Source organism: Triticum dicoccoides, chromosome 5A, assembly GCF_002162155.2.
Source record: "Triticum dicoccoides isolate Atlit2015 ecotype Zavitan chromosome 5A, WEW_v2.0, whole genome shotgun sequence".
Lineage (NCBI taxonomy): Eukaryota > Viridiplantae > Streptophyta > Magnoliopsida > Poales > Poaceae > Triticum > Triticum dicoccoides.
The window spans coordinates 562,261,869-562,280,866 of NC_041388.1; the positions used below are offsets into that span (position 1 = coordinate 562,261,869).

The following is an 18,998-nucleotide window of genomic DNA, read 5'->3' on the forward strand; positions in this document are numbered from 1 at the left end:
TTTCTTTGATCACCGCTTTCTCTGCATTATTTAATTGCAAATCCTCTAGTTCTGTTCGCAAGCGTTCAATCTGTTTAGATACATGACCAAAGTGCTCTCGACTCCATTCCTTCAATTCTGTCTTAACTGTTTTGAGATTGGCAGCAACCTCTCCTAAGTTGCTAGCTTTCTTTTTAGACCAAGCATTAGCTATTACTCCGGGAAGAGCAGAATGCCTTTCCCACATAATTTCGTATCGTGCACCACTTCTCTCTCGAGTGTCCGGTTCCTGCGGTTCCATCTGGATCAACAACGGTGCATGGTCCGAAACTGGCGACACAGGATGTCACACTCGAGCGGCTGGGAACAAGTCTCTCCAAGCCTCATCCGAACACCCACGGTCTAAACGTACTTGGACGTTCCTATTGCCGAACTGATTGTTATTGTATGTGAAAGGGACTCCCACAAATCCCATATGCATCAACTCGCATACTTCCAAACAATCACGAAATGCCTCCATCTAAGCCGGGCTACGCTGTGTACTCGAAAGATGTTCATGCTGCCACATACATTCATTGAAGTCTCCACATACAAGCCACAGATCATTTGAAACCCCTCTCAACCTAGTAAGGTGATCCCACATGATCCTTCTATTCTCCACCCGAGGTTCTCCATAAATGAATGTAACCCGCCATTTTTTATCTATACCAAGATCAAATACGTGTACATCTATGAATCTTGCACAAGCCTCCAGAACTGTCACCTGGAGCGTCTCCTCCCAAAACAGACCAAGTCCACCACCTTTCCCAACTGAATCAACATCTCGAAAGCCACGGAGCCCAAGTCTCCATCGCAGTTTCTCCACTTTTACAACAGCCTGTCTCATCTAGCAGAGAAAGACAAGTCGGGGTGAATTAGCCCTAACAAGGGCCAGTAAGTCACGAACTGTCCGACGGTTCCCCACGCCCCGTCAGTTCCAAACAAGGTGATTCATTGCTACCGACAGTACTCCTCCAAAGAGCCCGTCGATATGCTAAGATTGTTCTTCTCCTCAAATTGAGTTTTTGCTCTCTTGCTATCTTGGCTGCTTCGGCGCAGCACACCTTCTTGAAACAATCCCAAAACAAAACCAAATCTCTGTCCAGGCTGTCCGGATCAGCGGCACCTGCACGTACTAACCATACAATCACAAGCAGCCACTCCAGCAGGACAACACAACAACGCAAAGACTCTGATGGTCCGCGTACTGGAAAAAACACTAGACGACCTGAAGGAGCCGGCTAGGAAATCGATAAAACGTCCAGGCATGAAGCTGCGTTCATGGACGGGACGGAGAAAAGCAGCTGATTTGATGAAGCAAATTGGCTGGAGATGATTACGATCGCCCTACCGCCATGCGGCCGGAGGGGTCGGAGAAGCGGCGGCGTCAACGCGGCCGCCGAAGTGGCGGCCGGCGGCGGCCGCGCACGCAAGACCTAGATCGCCTTTTTTGTCGCCACAGCCCACATACCGGTTCGCTGATAAACCACACTTCTCCTCAACCATAATTACGTAAGCAACAAATATGAAGACTCTAAGTTTCAGCATCATTTCAACAGATTCGCTCCATAAGCATTTGGAGGCCGTCAAATATGACGATTTGGCTAGAGTTGCTCTTAAAAAACAAGACAAGGGTGGAGCCAGATGAAAGAGCTGAAGATGGAGAAGCCTGGTATTTCAAAATCATACGACTACTGGACATTGTAGCAAAAAGGCTACGTGGGCTGCCCTGACGCTGTGAACCCACACAGCTTGCTCCGGCCCATCCATCGTCGGCGAGTGACCTGCCGCCCGCCGCCGCCGCCGGCACCCTCCGGCCATTGCCAATCGCCGTCCTAACCACCAATCGCATTTCCTCCCGCGCACGCGAGCGGGCGCCATGGCTGGGCATCTAAGCAAAAAACCATTTCTCATCCTCCTCCAACCCCGCCGCCTGTCCACCACCGCCGCATCTTCCTCGGCCGCCGCGGGAGAACTCGCCCCCGCGTGCGTCGTCAAGGAGATACCCCACGACGATGACCTCGCGGAGGAGTCGCGCAGCCGCCTCGTGCGCGACACCTGCAAGCTGCTCGAGCTCCGGGGCTCGTGGACCCCGAAGCTGGAGGCGCAGCTCCGGCACCTGCTCCGGGTGCTCTCCCCGCCGCAGGTCCGCGCCGTGCTCCGCGCGCAGGCGCAGACGGACGCCCGCGCCGCGTTCGAGTTCTTCCGCTGGGCCGACCGCCAGTGGCGCTACCGTCACGCACCGGAGGTGTTCGATGAAATGCTGAGCCTCCTCAGCCACACCAGGCTCCACGACCCCGCCCGGCGCGTCATGCGCCTCATGATCCGCCGCCGCATGAGGCGCGGGACGCAGCAGTTCGCGCACCTCATGCTCTCGTACAGCCGCGCGGGGAAGCTCCGCTCCGCCATGCGCGTGCTCCAACTCATGCAGAAGGACGGGTGCGCACCTGACATATCGATATGCAATGTGACAGTGAATGTGCTTATTTTTGCCGGGCGCATTGACAAGGCAATAGAGTTTGCTGAGCGGATGCGCCGTGTTGGGGTCGAGCCGGATGTAGTCACATACAATTGCCTTATCAAGGGGTTATGTAGTGTGTGGAGGGTTGTTGAGGCGCTAGAGATGATCGGTGTAATGCTGCAAAATGGGTGCCCACCTGATAAGATTACCTATTATACAGCCATGGGCTTCTTGTGCAAGGAGAAGAGGGTGGCAGAGGTGCGGGGTTTGCTTGGGAGGATGAGGAGTGATGCGGGTCTATTTCCAGATCAGGTCACATATAACATGCTTATCCATGTGCTTGCAAAGCATGGGCATGCAGATGAGGCGTTGGAGTTCTTGAGGGAGTCAGAGGGGAAAAGGTTCCGTGTTGATGAGGTTGGATATAGTGCAGTTGTGCACTCTTTCTGCGTGAATGGGAGGATGGCTGAGGCAAAGGAGATTGTAAGTGAGATGATCTCAAAAGAATGTCACCCTGACGTTGTGACATATAGCGCAGTTGTTGATGGGTTCTGCCGGATCGGGGAAATTGATCAAGCAAGAAAGATGATGAAGCATATGTATAAGAATGGCTGCAAGCCAAACATAGTCACGCATACTGCGCTGTTAAATGGTCTCTGCAAAGCTGGGAAAACTTCAGAGGCTTGGGAATTGCTAAACAACAGTGGAGAGGAATGGTGGACTCCCAGTGATATCACATACAGTGTTGTAATGCATGGGTTTAGAAGAGAAGGGAAACTAAAGGAATCATGTGATGTCGTCGCCCAGATGTTGCAAAAGGGTTTCTTTCCCACTACTGTGGAGATTAACTTACTGATCCATGCGTTATGTAAGGAAGGAAAGCCAGGGGAGGCCAAAGACTTCATGGAGCAGTGCCAAAGCAAAGGTTGTACCATTAATGTTATCAACTTTACTACTGTAATTCATGGATTTTCTCGGCAGGGGGATTTGGAATCAGCACTGTCTTTGTTGGATGACTTGTATCTCAGCAACAGGCATCCAGATGTTGTAACTTATACTGTTGTTGTGAATGCTTTGGGAAAGAAAGGTCGGCTGAAAGAAGCGACAGAGCTTGTGAAGAAAATGCTTAATAGAGGAATTGTCCCTACACTTGTTACATACAGGACAGTGATACATAGGTACTGTGAGAAGGGTACAGTGGAAGAATTACTCGATCTACTGGATAAGATGTTAGCAAGACAAGAGCTTAAGAGTGTATACAATCAGGTCATCGAGAAGCTATGTGCATTAGGTAAAATAAATGAAGCTTACAGTCTCCTCAGCAAGGTACTGAGAACTGCCTCACAGAGAGACGCTCAGACATGCCACATTCTGATGGAGAGTTTTCTTAATAGAGGTCTCGCAGTTCAGTCAAACAATGTGGCGTGCCAGATGTTTCAGAGAAATTTAATTCCTGATATTAAATTGTGTCAAAAAGTTGACAATCAGCTGACCTTAGAGAAACAACAAACTTCTGGAAAGCTTATAGTTAAGTTTTTAGAAAGAGGTCTTCTGAAACAAGAAAAGTAAGCTATTGCTGTCTGACATTTTGATGTATCATGTATTTATTGGCAAGAATGTTTAAGATTTGATCTGATTGTTAGAAACAGATGCATAAATACTGGAAAGCTTACTCACTTTCTTCTACCTAAAACTGACAGATTTTAGTTTTGTGTTCAGTTGGTAACGTTTCATGCTTCATGCTCATACCCCTGCACCTGTCACCAACTTATTCACAACCAGTCAATAGACTGGTAGGTATGGAACCTGAAGGTTAGTTAGCTGCAACTACTGAACAGTACACATGTTCATGCATATATCAGCATCACAAGGGTTTGGTCCATAATGAACTAGACTGAGTGAAACACTTAAGGGGAGGAGACAATGGAGGGAGATGGCGACGCTGCGACGGCGCCGTTGCTGGACTTCATCGATGACCAGTCAGCCGCCTCGGAGGAGCTGCTGCGGCGGGAGCCGGTGCCATTCGACGTGCTGTCGCGGCTGGCATTGTGGGAGGCCGGCAACCTGTGGCGCATCTCATGGGCGTCCATCCTCATCACGCTCTTCAGCTTCACTCTCAGCCTCGTCACGCAGATGTTCGTTGGCCACCTTGGTGAGCTCGAGCTTGCCGGGGCCTCCATCACCAACATCGGCATCCAGGGCCTAGCCTATGGCATCATGGTAACTAGCTGCGCTCGTTCTTGCACTATGTAGTATAGTCCTTTGTGCTGCTTAGAAACGACGTCTTCTCACTTGTATGCGGAATGCAGCTTGGCATGTCGACTGCAGTGCAGACTGTGTGCGGCCAGGCCTACGGTGCGAGGAGGTACAGGGCGATGGGTGTTGTTTGCCAGAGAGCGCTCGTCCTCCAGTTTGTGACGGCCGTCGCCATAGCTTTCTTCTACTGGTACTCTGGCCCATTCCTGCAGCTCATTGGGCAGGCTGAGGACGTGGCTGTGGCAGGGCAGCTGTATGCTCGTGGGCTGGTGCCACAGCTGCTCGCGTTTGCACTCTTCTGCCCGATGCAGAGGTTCCTGCAGGCTCAGAACATCGTCAACCCCGTAGCGTACATGGTGCTTGCTGTGCTGGTCTTCCACATCTTCATCTCATGGCTCGCTGTGTTCGTGCTCAGCTTTGGCCTTCTCGGTGCGGCTCTGACTCTGAGCTTCTCTTGGTGGGTGCTCGTGGCGTTGACCTGGGCGTACATCATCTGGAGCCCAGCTTGTAAGGAGACGTGGACTGGGCTGTCCATGCTTGCTTTCAGAGGCCTCTGGGGATACGCCAAGCTCGCCTTCGCGTCGGCTGTTATGCTAGCGTGAGTAAATTTATCAGCCATTTCTAGTTAACTGTTTGGTAGTTCTTGCTTGTTTATGTCTTGCGTTGTTGTGTTCTTTGTCAGGTTGGAGGTCTGGTACGTGCAAGGATTTGTGCTTCTGACTGGCTTCCTCCCCAACTCAGAGATTGCTCTTGATTCACTCTCTATCTGGTACGCCACTCCATGATTCAGCCCAAGTTTAATGTCTGATCGTATCTTCATATTCACACATAAGACATAACATGCATCGCTATCTCTTTGACTTGTTTCAGCATCAACTACTGGAACTGGGACTTCCAAATCATGCTTGGTTTGAGCTATGCGGCCAGGTCAGTGCAAATGAACGAGACCTACCAGGATGTATACCCATTTTGCCCGTGCTGATCAAACATTTGCATCAATGTATTGTGCAGCATTCGCGTCAGCAACGAGCTTGGCGCTGGCCATCCAAAGGTCGCGAGGTTGTCGGTCATGGTGGTCGTCATGGCGAGCATCGCCTTCAGCATTCTCGCCACGATTGTAGTCATGGCCCTTAGGTACCCGCTGAGCACCCTCTACACAAGTAGCACGACGGTGATCGAGGCCGTCATCGCTCTGATGCCATTGCTGGCCATCAGCATCTTCTTGAATGGGATCCAGCCAATCCTCTCAGGTACACCTGAAATTTTGTCAGAGATCATACAGTACCTAGTTTGCATTGACCAAAGGAACTAAACTCCTGGAATCTCTGCAGGAGTCGCGGTCGGGAGCGGGTGGCAGGTCATAGTTGCCTATGTCAACGTCGGGGCTTACTACATCATTGGGCTGCCGATTGGATGCGTCCTAGGGTTCAAAACAAGCCTGGGAGCAGCTGTAAGCTAATTAGCTTCCCACCCTAATTTCATCTTCAGTTAGTTAACCTCTATCTTGCAACATATTTTTCCAGAGGTCTGATGATCAGTTGCATCTGTTTGTGGTAATTCAGGGGATCTGGTGGGGCTTGATCATAGGGGTCGCGGTCCAGACGGTGGCTCTGATCGTCATCACGGCCAGGACCAACTGGGATAGCGAGGTGGGCTCGCTCTCCTCCCATTCCATGCATGATTATTTCAGCTGAATCTTCTGTTTCTCCCTGTGCTCATGACAATGACACGGCTATGTCATGTATGTGCTTAGGTTGAGAAGGCGATCCAGCGACTGCGGCGCACCGCGGCAGACGAGGGCGGCGTGCTGGTGGTCGATGATGATGACGTCTGATGACCGGTTGGGGGCTCTGTTTGACGACCATTGTTTGCAAGGAGCACTGTCCAGGAGTAGTAGCTAGGTGCCGAACTTTACCAAGTGGCTATAGTGCCTTTCGGTTTGTGCAATAAGTTGAAACTCAGATGATGGACTTGTAGTAGTTAAATGGTTAATTATCCCTGGCTGCTGGACAAGAAATGGTTTGATTTCTTTGAGCTCTTACACTTTGATGATGCCCCCAGATTATTGAGGTCGATATGGACCCTGCTGGTCAGCCTGAGGTGGTGCCATGGGCCCCGTTTGTCAGCACCAGCATGTTGTGGGCTGGTGGTTTTTTTGTCTGTAGGGAATCCGCTACATTTTTCTTGAATGTTCATAGGACATGTGTCTACAATCCCTAGAAATTCAGATCCGAAATCAAAATACATATGAAAAAACCAAAAGAAAAATCTGCATGAATGAATAGTGTTTGAAAAAGACAAGCACGAAATTACACTATTCACACCTGAATCGTGTCTTCGAATTTGATTCGGGACGCCGTCATCGTCTGATCTGGGCAACCGGACCTTGGGTATTCGAGTAGAACAGTGGATTGATTCTATCACACAATTACAACATGGTACAGCAGGTTTACGTAGTGGAGAAGCCCGGAGAGGTAGGCACGCAGGCCTGGGCTGCGGTTAAGATCCTAGAAACTAGGGCTGGACGTGCTAGATGTGCCATACTGTTACAACACAAGAGTTACATGTTAACACCCTCCTCAACTGGGACGCCATTGGGTAGGATGTTCAAGCTGGATCGAAACTCGGTAAACACCAAGGATGGTAGCCCTTTAGTGAAGACATCCGTGAACTGTGAGCTGGATGGTACGTGAAGCACACGGGCCTCACCAAGAGCGACGCGGTCGCGCACAAAATGTAGATCAATCTCAATGTGTTTTGTGCGTTGATGCTGTACCGGATTGGAGGCAAGGTATGACGCACTGAAGTTGTCACAGTAGATGATAGTCGCGCGTGACGGTGGTCGCCAAAGTTCATGAAGCAACTGGCGGACCCAGCAGGACTCGGCAACGCAGTTGGCCACACCTCGATATTCAGCCTCGGCGCTGGATCGGGAGACTGTAGGCTGGCGTTTGGAGGACCAAGAGATCAAGTTCTGCCCAAGAAAGACGCAAAATCCTGAGGTAGATTTGCGTGTGTCCGGGCAACCGGCCCAGTCGGCATCGGTATAAGCAAGAAGATCCAAGGAGGAAGACCGATAGAACTGGAGACCGTTGTGAGAAGTGTCGCGAGGTAGCGTAGAATACGTTTGACTAAGAGCATGTGGGACTCCCGTGGTTCATGCATGAAGAGGCAAATTTGTTGGACGGCGTAGGAGATGTCCGGGCCGAGTGAGTGTGAGGTATTGGAGAGCACCAGCGATGCTCCTGTAGGCAGTGGGATTGGTGAGCGGTGGACTAGCACTAGCGGATAGTTTGGACGTGGTGTCGATGGGGGTGGACACGGGTTTACAGTTCAACATGTTGGCGCGTTGGAGAAGCTCAAGCGTGTACTGTTCCTGGTTCAAGAACAAGCCGGCTGCGTTGGGTGTCACATAGATGCCAAGGAAATGATGGAGATCACCCAAGTCAGACATGGAGAACTCCCGTTTGAGGGAGTTGATGACGCAGTGGAGAGTGGTAGGCGTGCTAGCGGTTAAAATGATGTCGTCCACGTAGACCAATAATTAAGCAATGGAGGATCCATGAGTGAGAATGAACAAAGAGGAGTCACTTTTGGAGGCATGAAAACCAAGGGTGAGGAAAAAGGTTTGAAAGCGATGAAACCACGTGTGGGGAGCCTGCTTAAGGCCATAGAGGGACTTACGGAGGAGGCAAACGTGATCCGGATGAGAGGGATGGAGGAAGCCAGCCGGTTGGGCACAATAGACAGTCTCCTTGAGATCCCCATGAAGAAATGCGTTTTCACATCAAGTTGATGAATTGGCCAGGAGCTTGACACGACGATGCTCAAGACCACCCGGACGATGGCCGGTTTTACCACGGGGCTGAATGTTTCCCCATAGTCCACACCCTCCTTTTGTGTGAACCTGCGAATGACCCATCGCGCCTTTTAGCGAGCCAATGTACCGTCAGTGTTGAACTTGTGGCGAAATATCCATTTGCCCGTGACCACGTTGACACCTGCAGGTTTGGGAACCAAAGACCAAGTCGAATTCTTCATTAGAGCATTAAATTTGTCACGCATTGCTTGTAGCCAGTTGGGGTCTTTGAGGGCGGAGTGATAGGTGGGGGGAATGGGTGAGATGGTAGAAGACATGGCATCAGCTAGAAATAAGCGCCGGGGTTGACAGAAACTGGTTTTGGCTCGAGTTCGCATTTTATGAGAGTTAACAGGAGGTGCAACAGGGAGTGCATGAGGCGGGATTGGTAGAGCTGTGGTATTGGCTGACACGGAAAACGAGGGAGATTTGGTGGGGCTCTGGGTGGGAGAATCGGTAGTGGGCGCGGGATCCGGAGTGGATGCGATGTCAGATGCGGCAGGCGAGCGATCCGAGGCGGATGGCGGGGCAGGCACGGGATCCTGAGGTGACGGGGGGTGGGAGCCGCGCGTGGGAGACCGAGGCAGGTGGGGCTGGCCGTTGGATGGTGGACGCGTGGTGGTGGGGGCGGAGTGGTAGGGTGAGTGGGTTGGCGGGATTGGTGGAGACCGAATCTGGCCTGGGTGGTCGGGTGGGTGGGATCCGTCCGAGGTAGGTGGGTCGTTGAGATTGGGAAAAGGGCAGATCTGCAGTGGGAGACGACCGGGATTTTCTGTGGCAAGGGAGGGCGGCGCAGGTGGAGTTGGCTCGTATGGAAAGGTGGACTCGTAAAAAATAACGTGACGAAACACAATAACGTGGCGAGACGCGAGGTCATAGCATCGATAGCCTTTGTGTTCTAGTGGATAACCGAGAAAAACACACCGTGTAGAGCATGGAGCAAGCTTGTGGGGTGCCATGGCGTAGAGGGCAGCCAAAAACGCGTAAATGATCATAGGTCGGGTGAATGCCATGAAGGAGAAAGTATGGAGTGGAGTAGTGAACCGCACGAGATGGTCGACGATTAAGGAGGTAGGTGGCGGTGTGGAGGGCTTCAACCCAAAATGGTGGTGGCAAGCTGGCTTGGATGAGGAAGGTACGAACAATGTCGTTGGTGGCTCGGAGAAGGCGTTCGGCTTTGCCATTTTGCGGGGAGGTGTGTGGGCAGGAAAAGCGATAGGCAATGCCATTTGTGGAGAAGAAGGTACAAAGAGAAGAGTTAATGAATTCGCCGCCGTTATCGCATTAGAGAGCTTTAATGATAACGTTGTATTGAGTTTTGACGTAGGAGAAGAAGCGTTGGAGTGTGAGGGACGTGTCCGATTTTTTACGTAGCGGAAAGGACCACGAAAAATGGGAGAAATCATCAAGTATGATCAAGTAATATTGGTAGCCAAAAAAACTCACAACGGGAGACATCCACAAGTCACAATGTATTAACTCGAAGGGTGCATACATGCGGCTAGTAGAAGTGGGAAAAGAGAGCCATGGTTGTCGCCCAAGTTGACATGCACTACATGGGGCAGATGAGGGTTTATTACAAGGGAGAAGAAATTCATGTGATAACAAACTAAGAGACTGAACACTGGGGTGGCTGAGCCTACGATGCCACACATCACCGGAAGAAGCTTGAACAGAGAAAGCGGCACGCCACGTCTTGTTATTGCTGATGAAGGGGTAGAGGTCACCGGAGCTAGCGGAGATCATGATTACTTTCCTGGTGCGAAGGTCCTTCACGAGAAAACCAAATGGGTAAAACTCTATAGAGCAAGAATTATCTTTGGTAAATTGACGAACAAAGATGAGGCTAGTGGTGACATTAGTGGAGAAGAGAATGTTGCGTAAATGAAAGTTATGGGGTGATAGAGTGGTGGAGCCGATGGAATGGATGGGCATGTGAGAACCGTTGCCTACAACAATGCTTGACAAATTATGCTTTAATGAAGAAGACGAGTTGGTGAGGTTATCAGAGTTGCCAGTCACGTGGTTGGAGGCGCCACTGTCGAGGTACCATTCGTTCGGCGCAGTGCCGTAGTTGGGGAAGCCGGTGGGCGCTGTAGGCGGCGTTCAACATGGCGAGATGATCCCAAGAGGGTTGAGGTGGCTGGTACGGCGCCGGGGCGGAGTAAGGCTGGTACTGCATGGGGTAGGCCTGGGCATGCGAGCCAGGACGGGGGCCGAGGACGCCCGCGGTGTTTGGAGGAACCCAGCCAGGACGAGGCGGCGGCAAGGCCATCCCATAAGGAGCGAAGAAGCCCATGTACGGAGAGAAGGGCGGGGCAGCGCCACGGCCCTGGTCGCCGCGCCCGCGGCCACGTCCACGGCCGCGTCCGCGACCATGCTCACCACGATCACCACCATCAGGTTGACGCGAGTTGTAGCCGCGTCCGTTGCCGTTGTCGCGGTCGTTGGAGCGCTCTTGGGGACGATCACCACGATCACCGGAGCGAGAGCCGGAGCCGCTGGCCCCGGAGAAACCGCCAAGGGGAGCACTGATCCCATGGACAGCGAGGACCGTGGCGCCTGCCTCGGCGGCGCGCTGGGCAAGGTTCTCCTCGGTGAGTTTGACCCGTGAAAAGACCGTCTCGAACGGCGGCAGAGGGACGGTGTCACCCAAGATGACGCGGATGTTGTTGAGGCGTTGGTCGAGGCCGTGGAGGAACTGGGTGGTGAGGTTGACCTCGGTGACCACATGGTCGATGTCAGCGAGACCGGCGGTGAGCAGCTTCATGCGGCGCGCGTACCCGTCAACCGAGAGATCCCCCTGTTTGAGGTTGCGGTACTGCCTGTTCAGCATCATGTACTGGGCGGCGTGATTGGAGAGGAAGTAGTCGTGGATCCGCGTCCAGAGCGCATGTGTGTTGGTGGCGCCGATCACATGATCAACGAGGGTGTCCGCGAGGGTGGAATACATCCAGAGAACGACATGAGTGTCGAGTTCGAGGTACTGGGCGTCGGCGTTGGGGGGAGCTGGGTGCTCGATGAGGTAGGTGACACCGTAGTGGACGAGAACCATGAGGAAGAAGGTCTTCCACTTGTGGTAGTTGTGTTCGGCAGGATTGAGAAGGAAGTTTATGTGGTTTGAGATGTGATCTTGGAAGATAGGGTTTCTGGCAGGGGGCGCCGGCGGCGGGGGCGCAGAGGAGGAGAAGATGGGGGCGAATTGGGAGCCGGTGTGGGGGGTGATACCGAAGAAGGAGGATGGGAGAGTGCCGAAGACGAACGAAGTTGAGGTGGCAGGGCCAGTGGCCGGTGTGGTGCCGGCAGCGGGGGCGGCCGAGGTGCCGGAGGTGGAGCTGGTTGTAGCGGAGGAGGAGGAGGAGCCGGGGGTGTCGGCCATGGCGAGGACCCAGTGTCTGATAGCAAGTAGAACAGTGGATTGATTCTATCACACAATTACAACATGGTACAACAGGTTTACATAGAGGAGAAGCCCGGAGAGGTAGGCACGCAGGCCTGGACTGCGGTTAAGATCCTAGAAACTATAGGGCTATACGTGCTAGACGTGCCAGACGGTTACAACACAAGAGTTACATGTTAACAATTCCCTGGTGCTCGAAGAGGGACACAGACGAAAGGCCATGGCACCGCATCCAAGAAGGTTATGACATCCACAAGTGTCACCTCTAGCAACATCGGTAAGGCGAGAAGGGATTTCGCCCTGCCTTTGACAACTCTTCAGTTATCTAGACATGTCAATCCTACAATCATGAGTTTGATTTGTCATAGATCACTTGATGTGTACAATTCGCTGTGACTTAGATAGCAGGGTAATTGAATAAGGGCTGTCTAACAGAACCGTCTCTAAAGCTATGGTGTGTACCAGTCTCAATTGTCTTTACGGAAGAGAGTGTAATATGTGGTTGACGTGAGGTTAGCGCAGTTAGCTCGGACGGACCTGCATTACAATGGTTTTCTGACTGGCGGCACCCTCATGCTTCATTGACATGCTAATGGCATATTGTGATAAAATTATTTCAGTGGTTCGCCGAGTTCAATGTTGCTTCATCGAGTAGTTTTAGTAATCGACATATTTATGATTTTCGTGTAGTGGAAGTAGACTCTACAACTATAGCATTACAAGTTTATTAGTCCAGCATAGTGTTTTTTTTGTAATGAGAAAGAACAACTTTGTTAAGAATAACAAGGAACAATTTTAATGGATGCAAACTGAATTTATGATGTCATTTAGCGGAAATACATGTAGTTAGGAGGTATTAATGAATAATTATATGGAGAATGAAAACGATTTCACTCCTACAAATAACGCTACCATGTTTATTGAAAAAGCACCCACCAACTCGTCATCGTCTTCCAACAAGGAGGTGCAAGAGGGCACGTTCAAGTGTAAGTTTTGCTCGCGCACTTTCAAGACCGTTCGGGGGCGGGCTAGCCACCAGAAGGTGCACAACCACAAGCTGCGCATGATGGAGCATCATCCCTCTTGGTCCATGCCACGCATGACCTGGGCGCCACCATCTAAGGCCTTGTTCGTTTACTCCCTCCCCCGCGAGGTTTGGGGCCCAACCCCCACGGATCCATGGGGATCGCCCCCCGTCTGGGTGTGACCCCGGCCCATCTGTTAATGCATATTCGGTTAAGCCTGGCATGGGTCCGTTCCCCGACTGAAACCCCTCCGGTCTTCGCGAAACGCATGGGAAAAAATCATCGTCTCCCCACCCGTGGAAAGAAACCCCGAGCGACCTGAGGGGAACTCTCACTTGCGGCGCAGCCCAAAGCGAACTCGTTCTGTGCCTGCTGAGGGGTTAACCGAACGTGATCTGTTGAGGGACGAATTTAGGAGATTCGGGGTTTAATCCATGCAGGGGATTGGGTGACGGTGTAGGGATCACCCGGTCCCTGGGTGGATTGAATCTGCTAGGGGGTTGGTGTCATGGTTCTAGGTATGACAGTAGTGTGGGGGGTAAGTATGGAGAGGCAAGATCTTAGCTGTGGAGAAGTTGTAAGCACGCAAGGTTCACGAGTTCAGGCCCTTCTCGGAGGAAGTAATAGCCCTACGTCTCGGAGCCCGGAGGCGGTCGACTGGATTATATGAATATGGGTTACAGAGGTGCGAACCCTTGTCTCGGAGGAGGGGGGTGGCTTATATAGAGTGCGCCAGGACCCCGGCCGGCCCACGTTACAAAGGGTTCAATGTACATTAAGGCAGAGCGTTACTGGTAACGCTAGTAATAAAGTGTTATGATGACCATAAAAGCTACTTAATGACCAACCGTTAGCGTGCGGAGTGACTTCAGGTCTCTTGGCCGTCGAGTGGTTGGATCTTGGTCGAGTGATTGCTTCTTGGTCGAGCGTCTTCGAGTCTGTTGAGTGGAACACCTCCAAGTCGATTGAAAGGTGGTTTCTTCTAGAGATGTCCTTGGGTAGGGCAGTTAGGACAGGTCCATGATCCTACCCTAGGTACATAGTTTCATCATTAGCCCCCGAATGGATCGAGGTTTGAGTGGGGAAGGAGTCGATAACTTCTCTGACTCGTTTTTCATGCCGTGAGCATATCTTATTTCAGATCAACGGACCCGAGTGACGACAGCAACTTCCTTTTCAGTCGCCTTGACCCATTCTTAATTCTTCGTCGAGTGGGTTTCTTTACTTGTAAGGCTCCGAGTGATGGTGCCGAGGAGATCTTTGGTCTGACCAGTTGTTTGCTGCGCGTAGATTTCGTCGGATCCGAATTTTGGGAAGCGCGCGGGACGGGGGAGGCCGCAGTAATCGGATGGGATAGAGCGGAGCCACCTCGATCCCTGCGCCACCTTTTTCGCCACGTATCGCGTGCGCGGTCGTTACGGGATTTGACAGAGCCGCCTGGGCCTACACGTCAGCCACTCGGAAGCGGCTTGATATAAAGCGCCGGACCGGAGTCTCCCGAACAGTGCATCTCATTTCCTCTTCTCTTCCTCACGCCCCTCCGCTGCACTCGCTCTCGCCCCAGTGCCACCGCACCGTACGCGTCTCGCCGGCGACAATGGGGAAGGAGAAAACAGCGGCTCTGGAGCGGGCAAAGAAGGCGACAGCGAGGTCGAAGGGGAAGGCGACCAGCCGGGGCGGATCTTCCTCGCGGTCCGGCCTGCCGAGGGGCTGGATCGAGGGCGACTGGATCCACTCGAGGATCTCCCAAGAAGACCTCGACGACTTGGCCGAAGGGGGGCTGATCCCCTATGACTCGGCGCGGCTTCCGGGGAAGGAATCTGAGCCGCAGCCTCGGGAGGGTGAGCGTGTCCTTCTTGCCACCCACGTCAACCATGGATTTTCCTTGCCCCCTCACCCCTTCTTCTGAGGGTTTCTGAACTTCTTTGGGGCACAACTTCGTCATTTTACCCCCAACTCAATTGTTTATCTTGCCGCTTTCATTTATTTGTGTGAGAACTTCCTGGGTTGTCGGCCTCACTGGGGTCTCTTCAAGCATATTTTCACTTGTCGCTCCCAGACAGTGAAAAAGGCTAATCCGAGTGACGAGAGGACCCAAGTGATCCAGATGTGTGGGGGTCTTGGCATCCAGACGAGAGGGAAAAGCTCCTTCCCGACCATGATTCTTCCCGACTCAGTTCGTGGATGGCAGTCGACCCGGTTTTACTGTAAAGACCAGTCGACGCTAGGGCAATCGACTAACCTCCCTCCCTTTACCATGGACCAAGTGGAAATACCCTCCCCTTTGAAGGTGCTCCCAGAGGAGAAGGCGCACGTGAAGGTGTTGGTCGACCGAGTGGTCCAGCTTATTCGTGACGGGGTCACTGGTATGGATCTCTTGGAGGTCTTCCTTCAGCGGCGCATCCAGCCTCTCCAAGCCCGAGACCATCCGATGTGGATGTATTCGGGTCTTGAAGACTCCACTCGGATCCACCCGGAGGAGGTCGACGATGACACACTGGAGAAGTGGCTGTCTGGCATTACCAGGTATAAGGACAATCCCAGGGGAGCCAGGAGAGTACCTCCATTCGACCAGTTCCACGCACCAGAGCAGGTCTGATTCTGAGTTTTTGCTTGTAATCTGAATTCACTCGCGTAGCTGCCTATATTGCGTCGACTGACTTTGATCTACCTACTTTCTTTCAGGCCATTATTGAAATGTATTCAATGCCCAACGGGGAGCAAGAGCAAGCTCTGGAAGGCGAGGCGAGTGGCGGCGAAAGCGGCGAGTGGACTTCCAATGGTGAAGGGGATGGAGGAAGCGACGACTCAAGCGGTGGAGAAGAAGTCGAGTCGCCTCCTCGCAGGGAGAGGCGATCCAAGCTTGACCAAGAACGACCGAGTGCCCGTGACAAGGCAACTGCTCCGGCTGGTCAGTCTTTGAAGCGCCCTCGGATCTCTTCACCAACCCCGACTGAGAAGGCGCCAAAGCACCCCAGAGTTGTAGAGCCGAAGACTCGGAAGGCGTTGCCGAAAATCAAGATTGATATCCCCGTCGCTTCCGCGTGAGTGCCTCTCTTTGCATTCACTCGACGCTCCGCGCTGTTTGTTTTTCTTGTTTTAACTGGACGAACTTTGGAACTGTCAGCGTTGCTACCTCCGGGACCTCAGCTTACAGGGACGAAGATGAGGTGATGGAGGATGCGGTCACTTCTAATCCGGGTATGATCCCTGTCATACTGTCTTTATTTTAGTCGATTCAACTGCAACGCGTACCATTGGGTGATGTGACTTTGACGATTGAACTTTGCATAGCTCCCAACGTTATTGACCTCCCTGATAATGATGAAGAGCCCGAGAGGCCTTCGACGAGGAAAAATAGGCGAGCTCCTGCAAGCGAGGTGCTACAGACGACGCCGAGGGCGGAACCAGTTGTTCAGGACACTGGCGACGTCAATCGGGGTTCTGTTACCTTTGCTGAGCCACTGTCGAGGGCCTTGCCTTCTTCGTCGACTGCTCAGGCCCCTGTCGACCCACCTTCAGTTTTGGCGATCCATCATGTCCTAGAGGATGAGGTGAATGCTGCTAAGGAAGCCATACGCCAGGCGGGCATTATGATGGAGAAGATGAAGACGGTGCGGGACGCCAGCCAAGCCGCCTATGATGCCAGCTCGGCTCTCCAGAGCAACGTTCAGGTTAGTTGGTCGCCGCTTGTTCTGTTAGGATGTGCTACCTGAAGATTCTTTCCGAAAACCTTTGCATCTGTACACCCACTGGGTGTGTCGATTGAATATTTGGACTAGTGGGGGCACGCTGAGTGCACACACTGGGTGTAGTCCCCGAGACTACGGTGGACTGCTGGCAGTCGACTGTAGTCTTTGTATTTTGCCGAATGTATAAACCGAACTGGTAGTTTATCTCTTCCACTCGATCCGGTCGAGTGGGATCAGAACCGGTGGGGGCACGCCAAGTGCACCCACTGGGTGTAGTCCCCGAGACCGCGGTCAACTGCTGGCAGTCGATTGTGGTCTGAGTTCTACTTTCTCTCTCTTTTTTTACTCCCCCCACTCGACTCCGGCGGACCGGTCGAGTGGGATCAGAACCGGTGGGGGCACGCTAAGTGCACCCACTGGGTGTAGTCCCCGAGACTATGGTGGACTGCGGGCAGTCGACCGTAGTCTTAGTATTTATTGCCTTTGTTGTCTTTTTTTTTGCTGTAAAAATAACTTCTCCCCTTTGATTTCAGAAATATTGTGATCTTGGAGCTAGCTTTGCTGACTTGGAGAAGCAGCAGATTCAACTGAACCTTGACTTGGAGCCGGCCAGGACAGAGCTGCAAAAGGTCAGAGACGGCGCCGCAGGTAAGACGAGTCTGTCGACTGGTCAGTTTTAGGTTTGGGTACCCTTCTGCTATTTCTGAATCAATCATCATTTCTTTGCAGAAAAACCGAGAGAGGCTCTGGCGAAGAAGGATCAGGATTTGGCCGCTGCTTGTAAGGAGGCTGACGACAAGACCGCTCTGGCCGAACAGAAGCTGGCTTCGGTAGGCCAGCTGGAAGAAGAGAATACCAGGCTGAAGACCGCTCTGAATGACTCCAACAAGGAGTGCTCGCGCTGGAAGAAGGCGAATCTTGTCCAGGGCGAGAAAATGGAAGGCATTTCTCCCAGGAGGGATGATCTGGAGAGTTATCTGAGAAGTCTTGCCAAGAAGCTATTCATCAAGCTTGAAGGTGCACATTCTGTTCCGACTAACTTTTTTTTTGAGTCGACTCATTGTACGGAAATTGACTTATCCTTGGATCGTGAATGCAGAGTTTTGCCAGAACTTTGAACAGGAGACTAGGCGGATCGAGCCTGGTTTGGATCCAATCAACTCTCCTGTGAAAGATGAAACTGCCATGAATGTGCTCCGTCTGGAATCTCGCATCGACAGTGCCGTGGACTACTTGGCTCGACTGAAGGTCGCCATGTCGCGGATTGACCCGGCACTTTGGCCATAGGCTGTGCTCCAAAATAATATCGAGTCCCTGCTGACTCGACTAAATGAAATCCCCGACCGAGTGCAGGAGTGGAAGAAGTCTGCTGCTCGGTGTGGTGCTGATGTGGCTCTGTCTTTGGTTCGTGTCCACTGCAAGGAGGTGCGACAGGACAAACTGGCAGCAATCAAGGTCGCCAACACCCAGAAGCATGACTTCTGAACCTTTATGGAGACTTTCATCGCTGCAGCCACTCGGATAGCCGACGGTGTTGACCTGGATGAGTTTGTCGAGCCTGCCAGCCCTCCTCCCGCGGAGTGAACAAACTCTTACGTCCCACCTTAAATTTGCCTCGGAATGCCGAGTAGTTTTTGTAACCGTTAAAAATTTTTGGGCTGCATTTCCGAGTACTTCAATCTGTGCTTTGGAACCTTTGGAATTCACCCGAACTTGGTTTACCGTTGAATATCTTTATGAATCTCCTGCAGAGTGAACCCATTCTTCATTCGAGACAACTTTTGCATTCGCAGTGCAGCTCCGAAGGAGAGGGAAGCAGTTGACCTATGTCTTGTATTTGTGGTGAAGCTCCCCAGGAGAAGGCGGCGGTCGACCCACACCCTGTTACTGCAGAGTGGGACGGAGTGCACATTGTATTTGTGGTGAAGCTCCCCAGGAGAAGGTGGCAGTCGACCTGCCCCTCGTCGTCCTTGAGGATGAGATGTGTTTCGTACTTAGGCGAGTATTGGACTGCAGCTAAGCCCCCGAGTGGGAGGATTGCTCTCCACTCGGTAGGATTTTTTCAAACTTAGGCGAGTGCTGGACTGCAGCTAAGCCCCCAAGTGGGAGGATTGCTCTCCACTCGGTAGGATTTTTTCAAACTTAGGCGAGTGCCGGACTGCAGCTAAGTCTCTAAGTGAGAGAACTTAGGCGAGTGCTGGACTGCAGCTAAGCCCCCGAGTGGGAGGATTGCTCTCCACTCGGTAGGATTTTTCAAACTTAGGCGAGTGCCAGACTGCAGCTAAGT

General features: G+C 52.2%; 2 protein-coding genes across 4 annotated transcripts; both read left to right on the forward strand.

The window, feature by feature from the left end:
* Window positions 1-1,712: 1,712 nt before the first annotated feature.
* Window positions 1,713-4,412, forward strand: LOC119302833 (pentatricopeptide repeat-containing protein At5g41170, mitochondrial-like). 2 transcript variants are annotated; one of them, XR_005147761.1, is made up of 3 exons: window positions 1,713-4,044; window positions 4,199-4,291; window positions 4,373-4,412. XR_005147761.1 is itself a non-coding variant. In XM_037579870.1 (2 exons), exons 1-2 carry the CDS (start codon window positions 1,898-1,900, stop codon window positions 4,203-4,205), a joined length of 2,154 nt encoding a protein of 717 aa, XP_037435767.1. In that variant the 5' UTR covers window positions 1,713-1,897; the 3' UTR covers window positions 4,206-4,310. The 2 variants fall into 2 exon arrangements, 1 of the variants encoding a protein (XP_037435767.1); XM_037579870.1 differs by lacking the exon at window positions 4,373-4,412 and having other exon boundaries at window positions 4,199-4,310.
* LOC119302834 (protein DETOXIFICATION 41-like) lies at window positions 4,086-6,911 on the forward strand. Of its 2 annotated transcripts, none has more exons than XM_037579871.1 (9): window positions 4,086-4,291; window positions 4,392-4,699; window positions 4,789-5,333; window positions 5,418-5,504; window positions 5,606-5,662; window positions 5,747-5,985; window positions 6,067-6,185; window positions 6,298-6,384; window positions 6,489-6,911. In XM_037579871.1, exons 1-9 carry the CDS (start codon window positions 4,219-4,221, stop codon window positions 6,567-6,569), a joined length of 1,596 nt encoding a protein of 531 aa, XP_037435768.1. In that variant the 5' UTR covers window positions 4,086-4,218; the 3' UTR covers window positions 6,570-6,911. The 2 variants fall into 2 exon arrangements, with proteins under 2 accessions (XP_037435768.1, XP_037435770.1); XM_037579873.1 differs by having other exon boundaries at window positions 4,184-4,291; window positions 4,373-4,699.
* Window positions 6,912-18,998: the final 12,087 nt, after the last annotated feature.